The sequence below is a fragment of the Saccoglossus kowalevskii genome, chromosome 6, assembly GCF_978046115.1.
Source record: "Saccoglossus kowalevskii chromosome 6, keSacKowa6.1, whole genome shotgun sequence".
Classification (NCBI taxonomy): domain Eukaryota; kingdom Metazoa; phylum Hemichordata; class Enteropneusta; family Harrimaniidae; genus Saccoglossus; species Saccoglossus kowalevskii.
The window spans coordinates 32,798,023-32,817,335 of NC_140646.1; the positions used below are offsets into that span (position 1 = coordinate 32,798,023).

Here is a 19,313-nt window from a genome sequence, read left to right on the forward strand (position 1 = left end):
ACATCTATGTACCAAGTTTCATTGAAATGTGATGATTACTACTTGAAATATCAAAAGCTGAAAATTAATTAATTATGCAAATTAGGTAATTAATATATACTGATATTACCCTAAAAACTATCAGGTCTGTGCAGTGTCTTATGACATCTATGTACCAAATGTCATTGAAATTTGATGATTACTACTTGAAATATCAAAAGCTGAAAATTAATTAACTATGCAAATTAGGTAATTAATATGTACTCATATTACCCTAAAAACTATCAGGTATGTGCAGTGTCCTATGACATCTATGTACCAAGTTTCATTGAAATGTGACAATTACTACTTAAAATATCAAAAGCTGAAAATTAATTAATTATGCTAATTAGGTAATTAATATCTACTGATATTACCCTAAAAACAATGAGGTTTGAGCAGTGTCCTATGACATCTACGTACCAAGTTTTATTGAAATGTGATGATTAGTACCTGAGATATCAGTGGAAAAGCCGAAAATTGATTAATCATTATGCAAATTAGGTAATTAATATTGGACAGATTTTTACCCAAAACTAATCAAATCTGCGCATTAGTTTGGAGCATCTGTGTGCCAAGTTTCATCAAAATCCAATGAGTGGTTCTTTAGATATCAGTGGAAAAGTCATGGAACAGCTAAAAATCAGCTAATTAACATGTAAATTAGGTAATTAATATGCATGGATTTTTACCAAAACCTAATCAAATCTGCACATTGACCCAGAGCATCTATGCACCAAGTTTCATCAAAAACTGATGTATGGTTCTTGAGATATCAGTGGAACAGGCGGACACACACACACATACAGACACACTAACTGCAAAGACTCCCTTTTTGTGCTTCACACACGGGAGTCAAAAACAAAATGATGTGCACAAAGGTCCCATTCTGTTCAAAGTATACACCAAATTTTAACAAAATCTGTCCATGCATGGCCGAGATCTGGCTCCAGAATGGCAAAAATGCTGGATTTTTGTAATTTTTAACATTAAAGTGATCAGTCCAGGCATAGCCGTGTTATAGGTGGGGGAGGGGAGACACATGCATGGACTGAGATCAATCCATAGGTCACAGTTTTGAGAAATATGGAAGATATAACCCATAATGTTTTTTCAAAACTCAAGTGACTAAGTGCACTTACATGAATTCACAAAAGCAAAGAATGACAACTTATCGATATGTTAAACCAACTAGACACTTCACAGAAATGTTGAGTAAACTCACAATGAATTCAATATAGTGAGGAGATAGTGGGGGAGGTTAACCTGCTAGACTGAGAATAGGGGGGCATCACAATGTTCAGGCGCCTTCAACAATAATTATACAATATATATATCAAAAACTGGTTTTGAGGAATACCAACATGACATCTATACAAAAAATACTATAAAACCAGTCTCAACTTATCACTAAGGTGGTTGAAAAAAATTCTTCAGATCAGAGACATGTTCAGTTTGAGGTCTTGTATATACAAGAACACATCTAAACCAAATACCGGGCTTCTTAAGGTTGAGAATATGAAGATAAGAGACAACTTACTGTTAAATCAAATTTAGCTCCAAGTCTTTTTTTCTCAGCTTGCATAATATTTTCGAGTGCCTTGAAGTAGAGACTTTCCGCCATACAAAAACGGCGCTTTGCAAAGTCAATATGGGAACCAGGATGGTCCTCCGATGGTTGCGCATATTTCTCACAGAATATTTCTCCCAGTTCTTTTATTCGTTTACAAACAGTATCCAGTGGATTTTCACTGCAGTCTCTGAACAAAGTAACTAATAGATCACTGGGTCCTGTTTTGTGTCCTGCGAGTAATGCTTGTAATCGGCTTACACCTTGTGTCGCTGTGGAAACTGGCGTTACCGTGGGATCTTTCTCTTTTAAGTACCTTCTGTTTGTGAGTGGCGTTGAGGGCGCCAGACTTTTTGTCTAGAAGGTAAAAAAACATAGGCAGTGATGTAAGAGGGAAATTTGCAAAATGAGGCAAAATAACAGTTAAAGTACGATGGTCGTCAGGCAGTGCATGTTCCAATTTTTTTTTTACACACAATGTATACAATGCATGGACCCATAATGAACACACTGCCTTGCTACGACCACTACTCATTAAAACATGGGTACAACCTTTTCACCACTGGACTTTCTCACCCAAATTTTTCTGCACATTTTTTCTTGTATATTTTGGAGCCAATAGACAAAATTCAAGTCAATTTGCAGTTTTTACTCAAAAAATTTGACTACTTTTGTCCCAATCTTCTAAGGAAAGTGCAGACTATAAACAGGATTATTTTGTGAATTTGTGATGAAAAGAGGGAACTAGTGGTGAAAAGTACATGAAATGTTTGAAGAATATTAAAATTATGAGAAATGTTATTTGACCGCCAGCAGGGTTCTCCTCAGAGCATTACAGAGCAGTGATGCTTATGAATATGCAAATGTTATACGCTATTATCTTAGAGAATGAACACTCAGTGAGCATAAACAGTTTGCTACAAAACATGAAATTATGGTAGAAGCCTACTCCAAAAAAACAAACAAAAAAACACTGATTTTATGACAGTAATCGAACAATAAAATGAGATATTGACTATGTTTTGTTATCCTATATTTTATTTTTATTTATGGCGATGACACCTGCCCTCAAAGCAGCACATTGTTCTTTTTTTGTAGGTGTATTTTTTTTCAAAACTTGGCATAATGCATTCTAATAGTAGTGCAAACAGGAGTGCATGTACGCACAGAATGCACTGACTGGGTCTGTATTTCCTCTGTTTGTAGTGCAAACACTAGTGCATGTATGCACAGAATGCACTGACTGGGTCTGTATTTGCTCTGTTAGTAGTGCAAACAGTAGTGCATGTATGCACAGAATGCACTGACTGGGTCTGTATTTGCTCTGTTAGTAGTGCAAACAGTAGTGCATGTATGCACAGAATGCACTGACTGGGTCTGTATTTGCTCTGTTAGTAGTGCAAACAGTAGTGCATGTATGCACAGAATGCACTGACTGGGTCTGTATTTGCTCTGTTAGTAGTGCAAACAGTAGTGCATGTACGCACAGAATGCACTGACTGGGTCTGTATTTGCTCTGATAGTAGTGCAAACAGTAGTGCATGTATGCACAGAATGCACTGACTGGGTCTGTATTTGCTCTGTTAGTAGTGCAAACAGTAGTGCATGTACGCACAGAATGCACTGACTGGGTCTGTATTTGCTCTGTTAGTAGTGCAAACAGTAGTGCATGTACGCACAGAATGCACTGACTGGGTCTGTATTTGCTCTGTTAGTAGTGCAAACAGTAGTGCATGTATGCACAGAATGCACTGACTGGGTCTGTATTTGCTCTGTTAGTAGTGCAAACAGTAGTGCATGTACGCACAGAATGCACTGACTGGGTCTGTATTTGCTCTGTTAGTAGTGCAAACAGTAGTGCATGTATGCACAGAATGCACTGACTGGGTCTGTATTTGCTCTGTTAGTAGTGCAAACAGTAGTGCATGTATGCACAGAATGCACTGACTGGGTCTGTATTTGCTCTGTTAGTAGTGCAAACAGTAGTGCATGTATGCACAGAATGCACTGACTGGGTCTGTATTTGCTCTGTTAGTAGTGCAAACAGTAGTGCATGTATGCACAGAATGCACTGACTAGGTCTGTATTTGCTCTGTTAGTAGTGCAAACAGTAGTGCATGTATGCACAGAATGCACTGACTGGGTCTGTATTTGCTCTGTTAGTGCAAACAGTAGTGCATGTATGCACAGAATGCACTGACTGGGTCTGTATTTGCTCTGTTAGTAGTGCAAACAGTAGTGCATGTACGCACAGAATGCACTGACTGGGTCTGTATTTGCTCTGTTAGTGCAAACAGTAGTGCATGTATGCACAGAATGCACTGACTGGGTCTGTATTTGCTCTGTTAGTAGTGCAAACAGTAGTGCATGTACGCACAGAATGCACTGACTGGGTCTGTATTTGCTCTGTTAGTGCAAACAGTAGTGCATGTACGCACAGAATGCACTGACTGGGTCTGTATTTGCTCTGTTAGTAGTGCAAACAGTAGTGCATGCACACACAGAATGCACTGACTGGGTCTGTATTTGCTCTGTTACTAGTGCAAACAGTAGTGCATACACACACAATGCACTGACTGGGTCTGTATTTGCTCTGTTAGTAGTGCAAACAGTAGTGCATGTACGCACAGAATGCACTGACTGGGTCTGTATTTGCTCTGTTAGTAGTGCAAACAGTAGTGCATGTATGCACAGAATGCACTGACTGGGTCTGTATTTGCTCTGTTAGTAGTGCGAACAGTAGTGCATGTACGCACAGAATGCACTGACTGGGTCTGTATTTGCTCTGTTTGTAGTGCAAACAGTAGTGCATGTACGCACAGAATGCACTGACTGGGTCTGTATTTGCTCTGTTAGTAGTGCAAACAGTAGTGCATGTATGCACAGAATGCACTGACTGGGTCTGTATTTGCTCTGTTTATAGTGCAAACAGTAGTGCATGTATGCACAGAATGCACTGACTGGGTCTGTATTTGCTCTGTTAGTAGTGCAAACAGGAGTGCATGTATGCACAGAATGCACTGACTGGGTCTGTATTTGCTCTGTTTATAGTGCAAACAGTAGTGCATGTATGCACAGAATGCACTGACTGGGTCTGTATTTGCTCTGTTAGTAGTGCAAACAGGAGTGCATGTATGCACAGAATGCACTGACTGGGTCTGTATTTGCTCTGTTTATAGTGCAAACAGTAGTGCATGTATGCACAGAATGCACTGACTGGGTCTGTATTTGCTCTGTTAGTAGTGCAAACAGGAGTGCATGTATGCACAGAATGCACTGACTGGGTCTGTATTTGCTCTGTTAGTAGTGCAAACAGGAGTGCATGTACGCACAGAATGCACTGACTGGGTCTGTATTTGCTCTGTTTGTAGTGCAAACAGTAGTGCATGCACGCACAGAATGCACTGACTGGGTCTGTATTTGCTCTGTTTGTAGTGCAAACAGTAGTGCATGTACGCACAGAATGCACTGACTGGGTCTGTATTTGCTCTGTTTGTAGTGCAAACAGTAGTGCATGCACGCACAGAATGCACTGACTGGGTCTGTATTTGCTCTGTTAGTAGTGCAAACAGTAGTGCATGTACGCACAGAATGCACTGACTGGGTCTGTATTTGCTGTTAGTAGTGCAAACAGTAGTGCATGTACGCACAGAATGCACTGACTGGGTCTGTATTTGCTCTGTTAGTAGTGCAAACAGTAGTGCATGCACGCACAGAATGCACTGACTGGGTCTGTATTTGCTCTGTTAGTAGTGCAAACAGTAGTGCATGTACGCACAGAATGCACTGACTGGGTCTGTATTTGCTCTGTTAGTAGTGCAAACAGTAGCGCATGCACGCACTCATGGGTTTTCTATGGTCAAAATAAGTAATATTTTAATGATTCAGTATACAATTTTTGGGTGTATATGCGCTTCTAATAGAGCAATTAAGGTACCACATTTTCATTTACAAGTAAGCATCTACTTTTTGTCATGCATTTGAGTTAATAATGGTTAAGACGAGTCTGTAAGCAATTTCACATGGCAAGCGATGATTGCAAATTTTGACTGGGTGTCCCGTTTGCATGTAGTATATTTCGAAATACACTAAGATCTCCGTCCTTGCGGCAAACTCCTGTCAAGAACGGTAAAAACCATGACAGGAATTCCAGAGAGATATCAGGTTTAGAATTAGATTCATTAATCATGGTCACCTTGTCAAAATGTTGCTGTAGGTTTCGTTTCACTTGCATCTTTTCTGATAAATTTCCTGTTACCGTGACAACTGTAGATTTCGCCGGTGTGCCTATTTCTTCATCTGCATCTGCTCCAAGGAAGATTCGCTCGTCAAAATCACCTCGGGTTAGAACATACTCCTCATATTCTTTATTGATACTTTTACTGAGATAGGCAAAAAAAAAAAAGAAAAGAAAAAGATGAAATTTACAGTACATAACCACCAGAATAGCAATTTGTTGCAATATATGCAAGTAGTCATAGTAACAGAAGGGGCTTCTTTTTTATGCTCTAAGAATTTTTTTTTTAAATGGACAAATGGTTAAGTCTGAAATACCATTTTTTTCTGTCAGTCTCATCTTTTTAATTACATTTGCAGATATGGAAAAGATCTCTCCCACATCATGCTTTTGAAAGGTGTACTCATTTTCACCACTAGAGGGCACTGTTGAGTGCAGAATTTTAAATTTCTAGTTACAAGTCCAGTGATCATGATTAAATTTTCATTCAAGTACAATATCAGCATTGTAGACAGAAATGTTGTATTACTAGCAGCAGAAAAGCCATATGTAAAGTAACAAGCAAAATTGCTGGAATCCTCGGGGGCGGACATCCGGGCATTTTCTACCGCCTGGCAACCTTCGCGGTGAAAACAAAGACCAAAAACTCACAGAAAACGATACTTTGCGATGGTTGTTGAGAGTGCTCTGAACAGTGTAACAAGATTAGCCCTACGTGTGTAACATATATGAATTTGGTTGTTCAAGATTACTTCAAAGTTGAGTTTGTGTTGTTTTCTCGAGTTTTCACCGGCTCCACCGGCGTTTCACAGCAGCGCGCACAAAGCCCATAGAAATACGTGGTACAGTGATGCGCGTCTTAGCAACGTAGAATGTCCGTGACGTAGCTCCGCCCCCGAGGATATAGGCACAAATTTTAACCTTGCTGTCCCTATATGAAGACTAATACTAACTATCACCAAAGAAATAAATAAAATTAGTCTGCTGATTGGCCACAGTGTAAAAGTGAACAAAACAATAACAAGACAGGTTTTACAACTGACACTGAAATATACACACAGAGAATTAATTTTTATGTTATTACCACTTAGAGTATCAAGGGCAACTTTTACAAAATAAAATTCTGATCAGGATCTATAGCCATTAGGAAACTATGTCCACTTGATATCAAACAAATTATGGAAAAATACATACATAAAAAATGGAAAAAATGAGTAGAAAAATGATTGCACACATAGGGTCTCTGTGCACATTGTGCAATTCTGACATGTAACATGTGTTACTGATTGTTTTTTGATTTGATTTGATAAATGAAATACAGATACAGCAACGTCATTTCTATTATTAGCAAATCAATGAAACGTAATGAAACACTATTACATAAAAAAACATTATCCTTCTGGTTTTTGACAAGCGGAAAATGATCTCTGTTCGGAGACAAGATCAAAAGTAAAATTAATTTAAATAATCATGCAAGATTTATGAAACTCACTTATTTACTTCAAAATTGTTGACGTCTAGCAAGCCAGAATAGTTTTCTTGTTTTCCTTTAATAGTCTGAAAAAAAATAAGAGAGGAGAAAAATTGTAATTTTTTAACACATAATTAAGTTCAAACAAACGCAATTCTATACTTATAAAAAAAATAAATGCCATAAACGATCACAAAAATACTAAACTTATAAAACAGGTAACAAAGGTGTGCTCATCTTTTCCAAACTTAGCTATGTTTTTAGTTTTTTAACCTCTTTGTTTTAAGAAATAACAATTTCCTATCACAAAGAAATCTGTAGAGAATTTAAATATTACCAAGGTAACAGTATTTGACACACAAGACATTGGCAAATAATAAAGCTAAATAATGATAAAAAATTATTATTTGATTTCCAGATTACATTAAATAATAAAGTTAAAAAAAACTGATAATTAACTGATTATTAAAATATTAAATATCATGCAAGACAAACAGCAATTCGTTTGGCTGGAACTAATTAAATCCAATTTATAAACAACTGAGTGTAATTAATTATCAACCTCTCCAATAAAATCATTCATCCCACAAAACAATAAACACAGTTGTAAATCTTCCAAATTGTGTCACATTCATTCCGTGCTTAGAAAAACAGAAAACTTTGGACCCCAAAGCAGACTACTCATGCTTCCATGGATAACAAATACGTCAATGGAGTTCAATGGCAATTTCAAATCCATACAGGAACTGGGCACAGCTGTCAAAAGCTTAGATTACCAATAAATGTACCCAAGTCTGGACACTAGTGGTTTAATAATATTCCAAGGCCACGGCAGTAGCTACAAAAAAAAGGGTTTGACCTGAAGTGACCTTATCAATAACCACTTGAGACCTTCAGCCATGTGCTAAGAAGCAAACAGACAGCAGGGGGTTTTCCCTGTTGATTGCCTTACCCTTTTGTCAAATAGTTTCTTGATGTATGGCTTGAACCAGTGTTCTTTTATTCCTTTAGCTTCTACTACCAGGCCGTCGTGAAGTTCGCACAGTTTGTCGATGATACACACAGGTTCTGTGGGTACCCTGTAGTCTTTACTGGTGAAGTTGGAAGGCAAGCCTGAACATGCACAGGAAGAGACACAAGTATTCATACAATCAGAAATCAAGATGCACTGAGAGTATGTGAGCAATAAACAATAATCCTGGTAGCGAGGGTCCTTAATATACATAACTGAGATGCATAATAAAACAATTATTTTTTTTTCTTGGACTGGGGCACTAACTAAACTACCGATTGCTAAATGGATTATTGGACAACACCATTGAACAAATAAATTTAAATGATAATGTCCCTTTAAAATTGAAAAATAGCCGCCTATACATTTCACAGTCATGTTTGTTACCTTTGACATTTATTCACTTGTCAAATAATAAACAAAACAAAAAACAGCAATAGAATATGATTGAAACTCAATTCCCAAGAGCTGTCGGCAACAGCACATCCGGTAAAGTAGGTCACCATCTGTTCAACATCAAGTTCAAATCAACATGTGACACCAGCTTTACAATGTACTTGGGGCGGTTATAAATGCCAATTAGGACATCAAACAAAATTTCTATCCGAAGAGTTTCAAACAATCAAGCCTTAGACATTTAATTTTATTTATATTCTTCAAAAGAGACATAAATTACTAAAAAAATCAAATCACTTGATTGAGTATATTTCCCAAAAGACACACAAAATCACATTTTTATGGCTACTCAGCTGATAATGCCATATATCTTACTGTAACAGTGAACGTTACCCAGGTTACAAATATTTCACTGTCTCAATAAGCCCATTATTCATAACTGGCACTACACGTGTCATAATACAGAGTAGCACTGGCACCACATGTGTCATAATACAGAGTAGCACTGGCACCACACGTGTCATAATACAGAGTAGCACTGGCACCACATGTGTCATAATGCAGAGTAGCACTGACACCACATGTGTCATAATACAGAGTAGCACTGGCACCACATGTGTCACAATACAGAGTAGCACTGGCACCACACGTGTCATAATACAGAGTAGCACTGGCACCACATGTGTCATAATACAGAGTAGCACTGGCACCACACGTGTCATAATACAGAGTAGCACTGGCACCACACGTGTCATAATACAGAGTAGCACTGGCACCACACGTGTCATAATACAGAGTAGCACTGGCACCACACGTGTCATAATACAGAGTAGCACTGGCACCACACGTGTCATAATACAGAGTAGCACTGGCACCACACGTGTCATAATACAGAGTAGCACTGGCACCACACGTGTCATAATACAGAGTAGCACTGGCACCACACGTGTCATAATACAGAGTAGCACTGGCACCACACGTGTCATAATACAGAGTAGCACTGACACCACACGTGTCATAATACAGAGTAGCACTGGCACCACACATGTCATAATACAGAGTAGCACTGGCACCACACGTGTCATAATACAGAGTAGCACTGGCACCACACGTGTCATAATACAGAGTAGCACTGGCACCACACATGTCATAATACAGAGTAGCACTGGCACCACACGTGTCATAATACAGAGTAGCACTGGCACCACACGTGTCATAATACAGAGTAGCACTGGCACCACACGTGTCATAATACAGAGTAGCACTGGCACCACACGTGTCATAATACAGAGTAGCACTGGCACCACACGTGTCATAATACAGAGTAGCACTGGCACCACACGTGTCATAATACAGAGTAGCACTGGCACCACACGTGTCATAATACAGAGTAGCACTGGCACCACATGTGTCATAATACAGAGTAGCACTGGCACCACACATGTCATAATACAGAGTAGCACTGGCACCACATGTGTCATAATGCAGAGTAGCACTGGCACCACACATGTCATAATACAGAGTAGCACTGGCACCACACGTGTCACAATACAGAGTAGCACTGGCAGCACATGTGTCATAATACAGAGTAGCACTGGCACCACACATGTCATAATACAGAGTAGCACTGGCACCACATGTGTCATAATGCAGAGTAGCACTGGCACCACACGTGTCATAATACAGAGTAGCACTGGCACCACACGTGTCATAATACAGAGTAGCACTGGCACCACACGTGTCATAATACAGAGTAGCACTGGCACCACATGTGTCATAATACAGAGTAGCACTGGCACCACACGTGTCATAATACAGAGTAGCACTGGCACCACACATGTCATAATACAGAGTAGCACTGGCACCACACGTGTCATAATACAGAGTAGCACTGGCACCACACGTGTCATAATACAGAGTAGCACTGGCACCACACATGTCATAATGCAGAGTAGCACTGGCACCACACGTGTCATAATACAGAGTAGCACTGGCACCACATGTGTCATAATACAGAGTAGCACTGGCACCACGTGTCATAATACAGAGTAGCACTGGCACCACACATGTCATAATACAGAGTAGCACTGGCACCACATGTGTCATAATGCAGAGTAGCACTGGCACCACACATGTCATAATACAGAGTAGCACTGGCACCACACGTGTCACAATACAGAGTAGCACTGGCACCACATGTGTCATAATACAGAGTAGCACTGGCACCACACATGTCATAATACAGAGTAGCACTGGCACCACATGTGTCATAATGCAGAGTAGCACTGGCACCACACGTGTCATAATACAGAGTAGCACTGGCACCACACGTGTCATAATACAGAGTAGCACTGGCACCACACGTGTCATAATACAGAGTAGCACTGGCACCACATGTGTCATAATACAGAGTAGCACTGGCACCACACGTGTCATAATACAGAGTAGCACTGGCACCACACGTGTCATAATGCAGAGTAGCACTGGCACCACACGTGTCATAATACAGAGTAGCACTGGCACCACATGTGTCATAATACAGAGTAGCACTGGCACCACACGTGTCATAATACAGAGTAGCACTGGCACCACATGTGTCATAATGCAGAGTAGCACTGGCACCACACGTGTCATAATGCAGAGTAGCACTGGCACCACACGTGTCACAATACAGAGTAGCACTGGCACCACATGTGTCATAATACAGAGTAGCACTGGTACCACACATGTCATAATACAGAGTAGCACTGGCACCACATGTGTCATAATGCAGAGTAGCACTGGCACCACACGTGTCATAATACAGAGTAGCACTGGCACCACACGTGTCATAATACAGAGTAGCACTGGCACCACACGTGTCATAATACAGAGTAGCACTGGCACCACATGTGTCATAATACAGAGTAGCACTGGCACCACACGTGTCATAATACAGAGTAGCACTGGCACCACACGTGTCATAATGCAGAGTAGCACTGGCACCACACGTGTCATAATACAGAGTAGCACTGGCACCACATGAGTCATAATACAGAGTAGCACTGGCACCACACGTGTCATAATACAGAGTAGCACTGGCACCACATGTGTCATAATGCTAAGTAGCACTGGCACCACACGTGTCATAATGCAGAGTAGCACTGGCACCACACGTGTCATAATGCAGAGTAGCACTGGCACCACACGTGTCATAATACAAAGTAGCACTGGCACCACACATGTCATAATGCAGAGTAGCACTGGCACCACACGTGTCATAATACAGAGTAGCACTGGCACCACACGTGTCATAATGCAGAGTAGCACTGGCACCACACATGTCATAATGCAGAGTAGCACTGGCACCACACGTGTCATAATACAGAGTAGCACTGGCACCACATGTGTCATAATACAGAGTAGCACTGGCACCACATGTGTCACAATACAGAGTAGCACTGACACCACATGTGTCATTATACAGAGTAGCACTGGCACCACACGTGTCATAATACAGAGTAGCACTGGCACCACATGTGTCATTATACAGAGTAGCACTGGCACCACACGTGTCATAATACAGAGTAGCACTGGCACCACATGTGTCATAATACAGAGTAGCACTGGCACCACATGTGTCATAATACAGAGTAGCACTGGCACCACACGTGTCATAATACAGAGTAGCACTGGCACCACACGTGTCATAATACAGAGTAGCACTGGCACCACATGTGTCATAATACAGAGTAGCACTGGCACCACATGTGTCATAATGCTAAGTAGCACTGGCACCACACGTGTCATAATGCAGAGTAGCACTGGCACCACACGTGTCATAATACAGAGTAGCACTGGCACCACACATGTCATAATGCAGAGTAGCACTGGCACCACATGTGTCATAATACAGAGTAGCACTGGCACCACACGTGTCATAATACAGAGTAGCACTGGCACCACACGTGTCATAATGCAGAGTAGCACTGGCACCACACGTGTCATAATACAGAGTAGCACTGGCACCACATGTGTCACAATACAGAGTAGCACTGACACCACACGTGTCATAATACAGAGTAGCACTGACACCACACGTGTCATAATACAGAGTAGCACTGACACCACACGTGTCATAATACAGAGTAGCACTGGCACCACATGTGTCATAATACAGAGTAGCACTGACACCACACGTGTCATAATACAGAGTAGCACTGGCACCACACATGTCATAATACAGAGTAACACTGACATCACACGTGTCATAATACAGAGTAGCACTGGCACCACACGTGTCATAATACAGAGTAGCACTGGCACCACACATGTCATAATGCAGAGTAGCACTGGTACCACATGTGTCACAATACAGAGTAGCACTGACACCACACGTGTCATAATAGAGAGTAGCACTGACACCACACGCGTCATAATACAGAGTAGCACTGGCACCACACATGTTATAATGCTGAGTAGCACTGGCACCACATGTGTCATAATGCAGAGTAGCACTGACACCACACGTGTCATAATACAGAGTAGCACTGACACCACACGTGTCATAATACAGAGTAGCACTGGCACCACATGTGTCACAATACAGAGTAGCACTGACACCACAAATGTCATAATACAGAGTAGCACTGACACCACACGTGTCATAATACAGAGTAACACTGGCACCACACATGTCATAATACAGAGTAACACTGACATCACACGTGTCATAATACAGAGCACTGGTACCACACGTCATAATGCAGAGTAGCACTGGTACCACACAAGTTATAATACAGAGTAGCACTGGCACCACACATGTCATAATACAGAGTAACACTGACATCACACGTGTCATTATACAGAGTAGCACTGGCACCACACGTGTCATAATACAGAGTAACACTGGCACCACGCATGTCATAATGCCAAGCAACAGTGTCAAAAAAACATAGAGTTGACTAGAAATTATTAAACACATTTCAAAAGTAAATTCCACCCAAAATATTATTGCGAGCATTCCTAACCTGTGTACAGTATCCAATATAAACGATTGGCTTACCTGGAAATTCTACTTTAATAAGATCTCGTCGATTGCCGAGAATAACATTACTGAAAATAAGATCCAAGCAGCACAGTAGAAGATGATACGAGTTCACTAAATCGTCACTAATGGCGGGGAAGTTGCCTGAAAAAAAAACAAGAAAAAAAAAAACATGTTTAATATTCCCAACATAAACACATTCTAGGCCAAAAGCTAGATTTAACTGTTTTTCGTTAAATTACTGACAAATTCAAGATGATACGCACAATTAACGACGTGGACATGAAAACATTACTAACGAATCCCAGTAGCATACAACCCATGGGGATAATCGGGTATTTAAAAATTGAGCAAATAAACCTATTATATCTGTTGTTTTTCAAAGTGCAGTATAAACAGAATTGATCATTCCATATTAATCTTTAGACCACCAAAGTAAATTTTTTTTTTCAAAATTGTTATCAAGATATACAGCCAAAAGGAAACGATAAACACAAATTATAGAAAACTGCATAAAAATAAGAAAAAATGTAGCACCAACATTTTGGCGAGAAAACGATGTCACCCGAAGGGTACAAGGTCAGTCTTAGCCTGATGTGAAATTCAATATTTTTTCATTTTCTGTTTGCAACACAATAGCTCACTACTCATAATGGCGGCAAGAATAGTTCATTTGACACCTTGCTATATATACTTCACAAAGATCGACCATAAATTGAGCTCACCGATACAAACAAAATATGCAAGCCTGAGAAACAAATTTGACAATATGAATATATCTGGAGTATGTTGTCACAACTCTACCAGCATAAATTCTAATTGACTGAATACATCGTTTCGCATTTCATTATCAATTAAATATCAAATATTTAGATTGTCAGCCATTTCAAAACTACAAATTCATTGTTAATTTCAAACAAAACTGGAAATCAAATATTAAAAGGGATTTTTATTTTATTTTAAATGAATGACTGGTGTAGCAAAGCAATGTAGGTCAAAGTCAAATTCATGAGGTCAAAGTCAAGTCTGTGCAAGGTCTAAATCAAGCATATACTGCTGTGAAGATGAACTGCATGCTTTGACTAAGTCACAACACGAAATATGTTGATGTTTTTTTGTTTTTTTTGTCATACCATATTTACTCTATTAGAAGCACATTTCCAATAGAGGTACATGTAATATATTTACTCTATTAGAAGCCCATCTCCAATAGTGGTACATGTACCATATTTTCTTTATTAGAATCACATCTCCAATAGAAGTACATGTACTGCAGTTTTTTATTAGAAGCACATCTCCAATAGAGGTACATGTACCATATTTACTCTATTAGAAGCACATCTCTAATAGATGCCCATATATCGCATTCATTCTATTTCAAATCAAGCCAATACAATGATCATGTCTCAGTGAAGTCATTTGCAGCACCATTTTACTGAATAAAATTATTTTGGCAAGACTGTTCTTTGTTATCAAGCATGTGAACAGTGTTCTCATACATTTAACAAGTTGATGATGTCACTGGTAGACTAATGCAGTTATCATGAATCTTCTTTCCAGGGGCCATGCAGTGGAAGAGTATGCCACCCTCATGAGAATACATACAGCAATAGACGTTATTGCAGAATACGTTTCTTACTTAGAATCTAATCTCTTTATTTTTGCTGAAGGGATAATTCAGCGAAAATAAAATGCAGTGAAAACACTTTCGTTATCGTTTACATGAATTTTTCACAGAACAAATTACATGTGTCAGCCATCCTTAATACTGTGACGTTGTTTCAAATTAACTTATTCCTGTATTGTCTAGATATGGTTTCCATTGCAAACTAGCAACATTGTTTTGAAAGGGGAGGGGGGCAATTTGTTTTATTTGCTGAACTTTATTTTTTTTTCACATTTTTAATACATATATCTGCTCGAAGCAAAATATTTTTCACACATTTTAGTATAGCTGATCCACCCTTTACACCTTCAACCTAAATCAATTAGAAGCGACTGACAATTAATACCCATTTATTATTTATTCATGTATTTATTAAAAGTGGCAATTTTTTCTGTACAAAAGCCTTTGAGACAAAATAATTATTGTTCAAATACGCAGTGGACTCTCCTCAAATGTAGTGGTTCATTATACAGATATATTCATATTAACAGTTCATCAATACAAGTATGACAGTTTTCAAATGGTTAAAAAGTACAGACCTCAGAAAAACAATGTATTTACTGCGCTGATATTAAACTAAAAACCATTCCCTAACAACCAAAATCATATTTGTCACTCAAATTCTTTATCTCAAAAAAAATATATATATATGTATTCATGGTCACTTTTCACAGTGGACAATCTACTCTGCATGGGAAGTGAAGGAAATGAAGGTTTAGTAAAGATGATTTATTCAATTAACCATGCAGTTTTATTCACACATGACAAATTATTGTTGTGCTCCAACAAACTGAACAGTAGAACACTCATTGGTTAATTTAAATGTTGCATGCTGGGAATTCTCCCACAACATGGTCTCCAGATGACCAACACTGTTAATGATGACATCATTTTCAATTCACCAATAACATTTCACAGCTGGCCGTGATTGGTGTTCATTATCATTCCTAGGACTTGTAGCAAATATTTGTAGACCTCAAATATATTCTAGACTAAGTTCATGCATGTATACAATACAATTACCGGGTAGTCTATTTAGCAAATATTTTGATAACAGTCAATTCCATTCAAATTTTTTTGAACCATTTTTTTTATGTTTGACCAAAAAACAAAAAAAAAGTTGAGAGTAAGCAAATATTTTTTTAGGTACAGTGGATAATTGGAACCACATGTATTTTTTTTAATTGACCTAGCATTGGCCCGAAAAAAAAGAGATTTTACCTGTGGTCTACATATTCTGCATATATTGAAGTCTAACAAATAACCACCTATAATTAGATCTTATATCAAGAGGTCGCAATGTGCATGCAACTATTCATTCATAAAGAAAGAAAGAAAAAATAGAAACATGTCAGGACACGTTTTGCACAGTCCACTACACTTAGGTATTTCACAGCAAATCCTATCCACTGACATTTTAACTGCAAACACTTATATCAAGGTCATTTCCAGTTCTGTAAGTGCCTCAAAAGCTTCATCTCAATAAAAAATATTATCTGCATAATTTTCCACTGCAAATCAACTTTTCTTTTTTTTTTATTTTGGTCTGAATAATAATTATAATTTATTAGAATTTTTGTCATGAAATATTTAATTTAGCAGTAAATGACGAAAGTCTGAAGGAAATATTACAAATTTGCTTCTGTAAGGATTGACAGAGCTCTCCACACGAATGCATATTAAACTGAAACACGAGCATGGCACGACGCCGATCGGCATTACCAGACCACCAGTTCATAGGTTAATTGAATAGAATGCAGAGATAAAATGAAGAAACCAAATACATTAATACTGAAATGTAATCTTCATCTTAATCATGCTGCATTGAACTTACCGAGCTTCCTCAGTCTGATATGATCGTCTAAAGCTATGTACTATCAGTCTGTGTACCGAGTATTGTACCGAGTTCATTTAAATAAAGGGCATCCCTTCAACACAACCGAGCATGCTCAGTTATTGCCTAAGCATTATTTTTAGACCCTTCAAGTCAATAAGTTATGGTGGGCCAGTCACGTTCCATTACAGTACTCGTAAAACAAAACCTGCCTAGTAATAATGCAACAAAGATGCCGACAATAGTTACGATAGAACATAAAAACAAAATGATCAAGTTGAATAAAACCAACAGGCACAAATCAGTCTCTTTAACCTGCTTTGAACAACCCCCCCCCCCACTAAATAGACTTAAAATTCACCACATGGACAAATGGATATACTCTATCCAACTTAAGTTACAAGTCAGAAAACAAACTGGTGAATGTGCAGATTGAATTGATATAAACATTTTGCATGCAAGCAAATTACTATTACTAGCATGGACTGGATGACAATAAAAGGTAGTAAGATATGTTAATACGCAAATAAACAAGAATGAAACTCCACCCACTCACATGAATAATGATTCAATTAATGTTTTACTGCATCATGAAACTACTCACGATGGCGTCAACCAGCCCAGTTTTTTTGTTTTACTTTTTTGTGAGTTTGATCGTTTCCACAATGAAGTGAACAATCTTACAAACTCAAATCAGCTGTCGCTAAACTTAAGAGTTTCTCTGTCAGCCGCAACGTTATTGGCAATGTGCCAGCATATTACATTTCTCCATTTCTTAGGAGTAGTCACACAGATGAAAGCTTTTGTCATTCATTTCTTACAACATCTGAAACAAGGATAATCAACCAGTAATATAAGAGACTTTTCAGCTTTTGAAATATTCACTTTTCTGCATGAAAGGAAAACAAGACAATTTAGTTTGAATAATTAGAAAACAAGACTAAATATCAAAACAGTTTCAAACTACCGAAAAATATTACACCTAAAAATATCAGTAATTATATTTGAGATGTAATAATAAATACAAACTGGGTTTTCTATTTCCAAGAAAGAGTCAAAACCCAGTACACAGACAGAAACCATGCATCATGCATTGAAGTTAGTATTATTCTTCTTCCCACAAATTGATTCAATTTTGGTGATTTTCTGAAAATAGTCCAAGTTGCAAAAAAAAAAAAAACCCTGCACTTTTGACTTCCACAAGGCATGAAAGCAGACTTCCTCACAAAAATACAGGTATTTGTTACGCAGATCTAACAATGAAATGAGGTCACAAAGTTCATTTTTCTTTACCTTTGGAAACAGTCCAGAGGAAATACCTCTCATCAGGTACAAGGATCTTTTTAATGCTGGAGCAAGTCAAGACTTGTCCTACGAGCTGGACTGTAAACCACCTGACTCCAGTCACAGTACTGTATCAAAAACAGGCCCACTGAGGCATTGCAAGCCAACCCCTGAAGTAGCAGGCACAATGGTAATTTGCATATGCATAACAGGAAAGGCAACTGTAACGTAATCTGACACCAATCTCGGTTCATATGAACGGTTATCAGTTACTCTCTCTATCCCAGGCATCAAAACAACCAGCCAATTACAACATTCCTTACATCTAGCCAATTAAAGCAATCCTTACATTGGGGCGACTATATCAAAGCTTACATACATGTACAGCCTGTTACAGCATAGCTTATATCGAACCATGTAAGGCATAAATGAAAAAAATCACTGGCGCCAACTAATCCGATTAATTATGTTTTTGAACATAATCCCATTATACATCCTTTGTACTTTGCTGTTTTGAGTTGAATGATACTATGCACTATTTGTACAGTTTTTACATGATACATGTTGAGATGAGCATTTGAGATAAATACAATCAAGTAGTTGTACACGGGCATGCCTTTGAACCCAGAGGGAATTCAACACACTTCAAGAGGTACAGTGGGAGATGCAGTTGGGTGGTTTTGTCCAATTACAAAACATACATTCAGTTTGGTTAAAAACTATGTCTGCAGAAATCGCTTTTCAGAGAGCATGTATCTATAAGGCGTTTAAGACAGCTTTTAAAATGCTCGTCTATGTT

At 38.7% G+C, this 19,313-nt stretch overlaps 1 protein-coding gene across 1 annotated transcript in view; it reads right to left on the minus strand.

Annotated features, from left to right (window-relative positions):
- Positions 1 to 19,313, minus strand: part of LOC100367775 (retinoblastoma-like protein 1) — a 47,559-nt gene that overhangs the window by 12,641 nt on the left and 15,605 nt on the right. Inside the window, exons 5-9 of the mRNA XM_085500390.1 lie at positions 13,749 to 13,874; positions 8,249 to 8,409; positions 7,318 to 7,382; positions 5,784 to 5,970; positions 1,559 to 1,945 (exon numbers count right to left, since the gene is read on the minus strand). Of these exons, the coding sequence (XP_085356516.1) occupies positions 1,559 to 1,945; positions 5,784 to 5,970; positions 7,318 to 7,382; positions 8,249 to 8,409; positions 13,749 to 13,874 (926 nt within the window). The remainder of the gene's footprint in view (positions 1 to 1,558; positions 1,946 to 5,783; positions 5,971 to 7,317; positions 7,383 to 8,248; positions 8,410 to 13,748; positions 13,875 to 19,313) is intronic.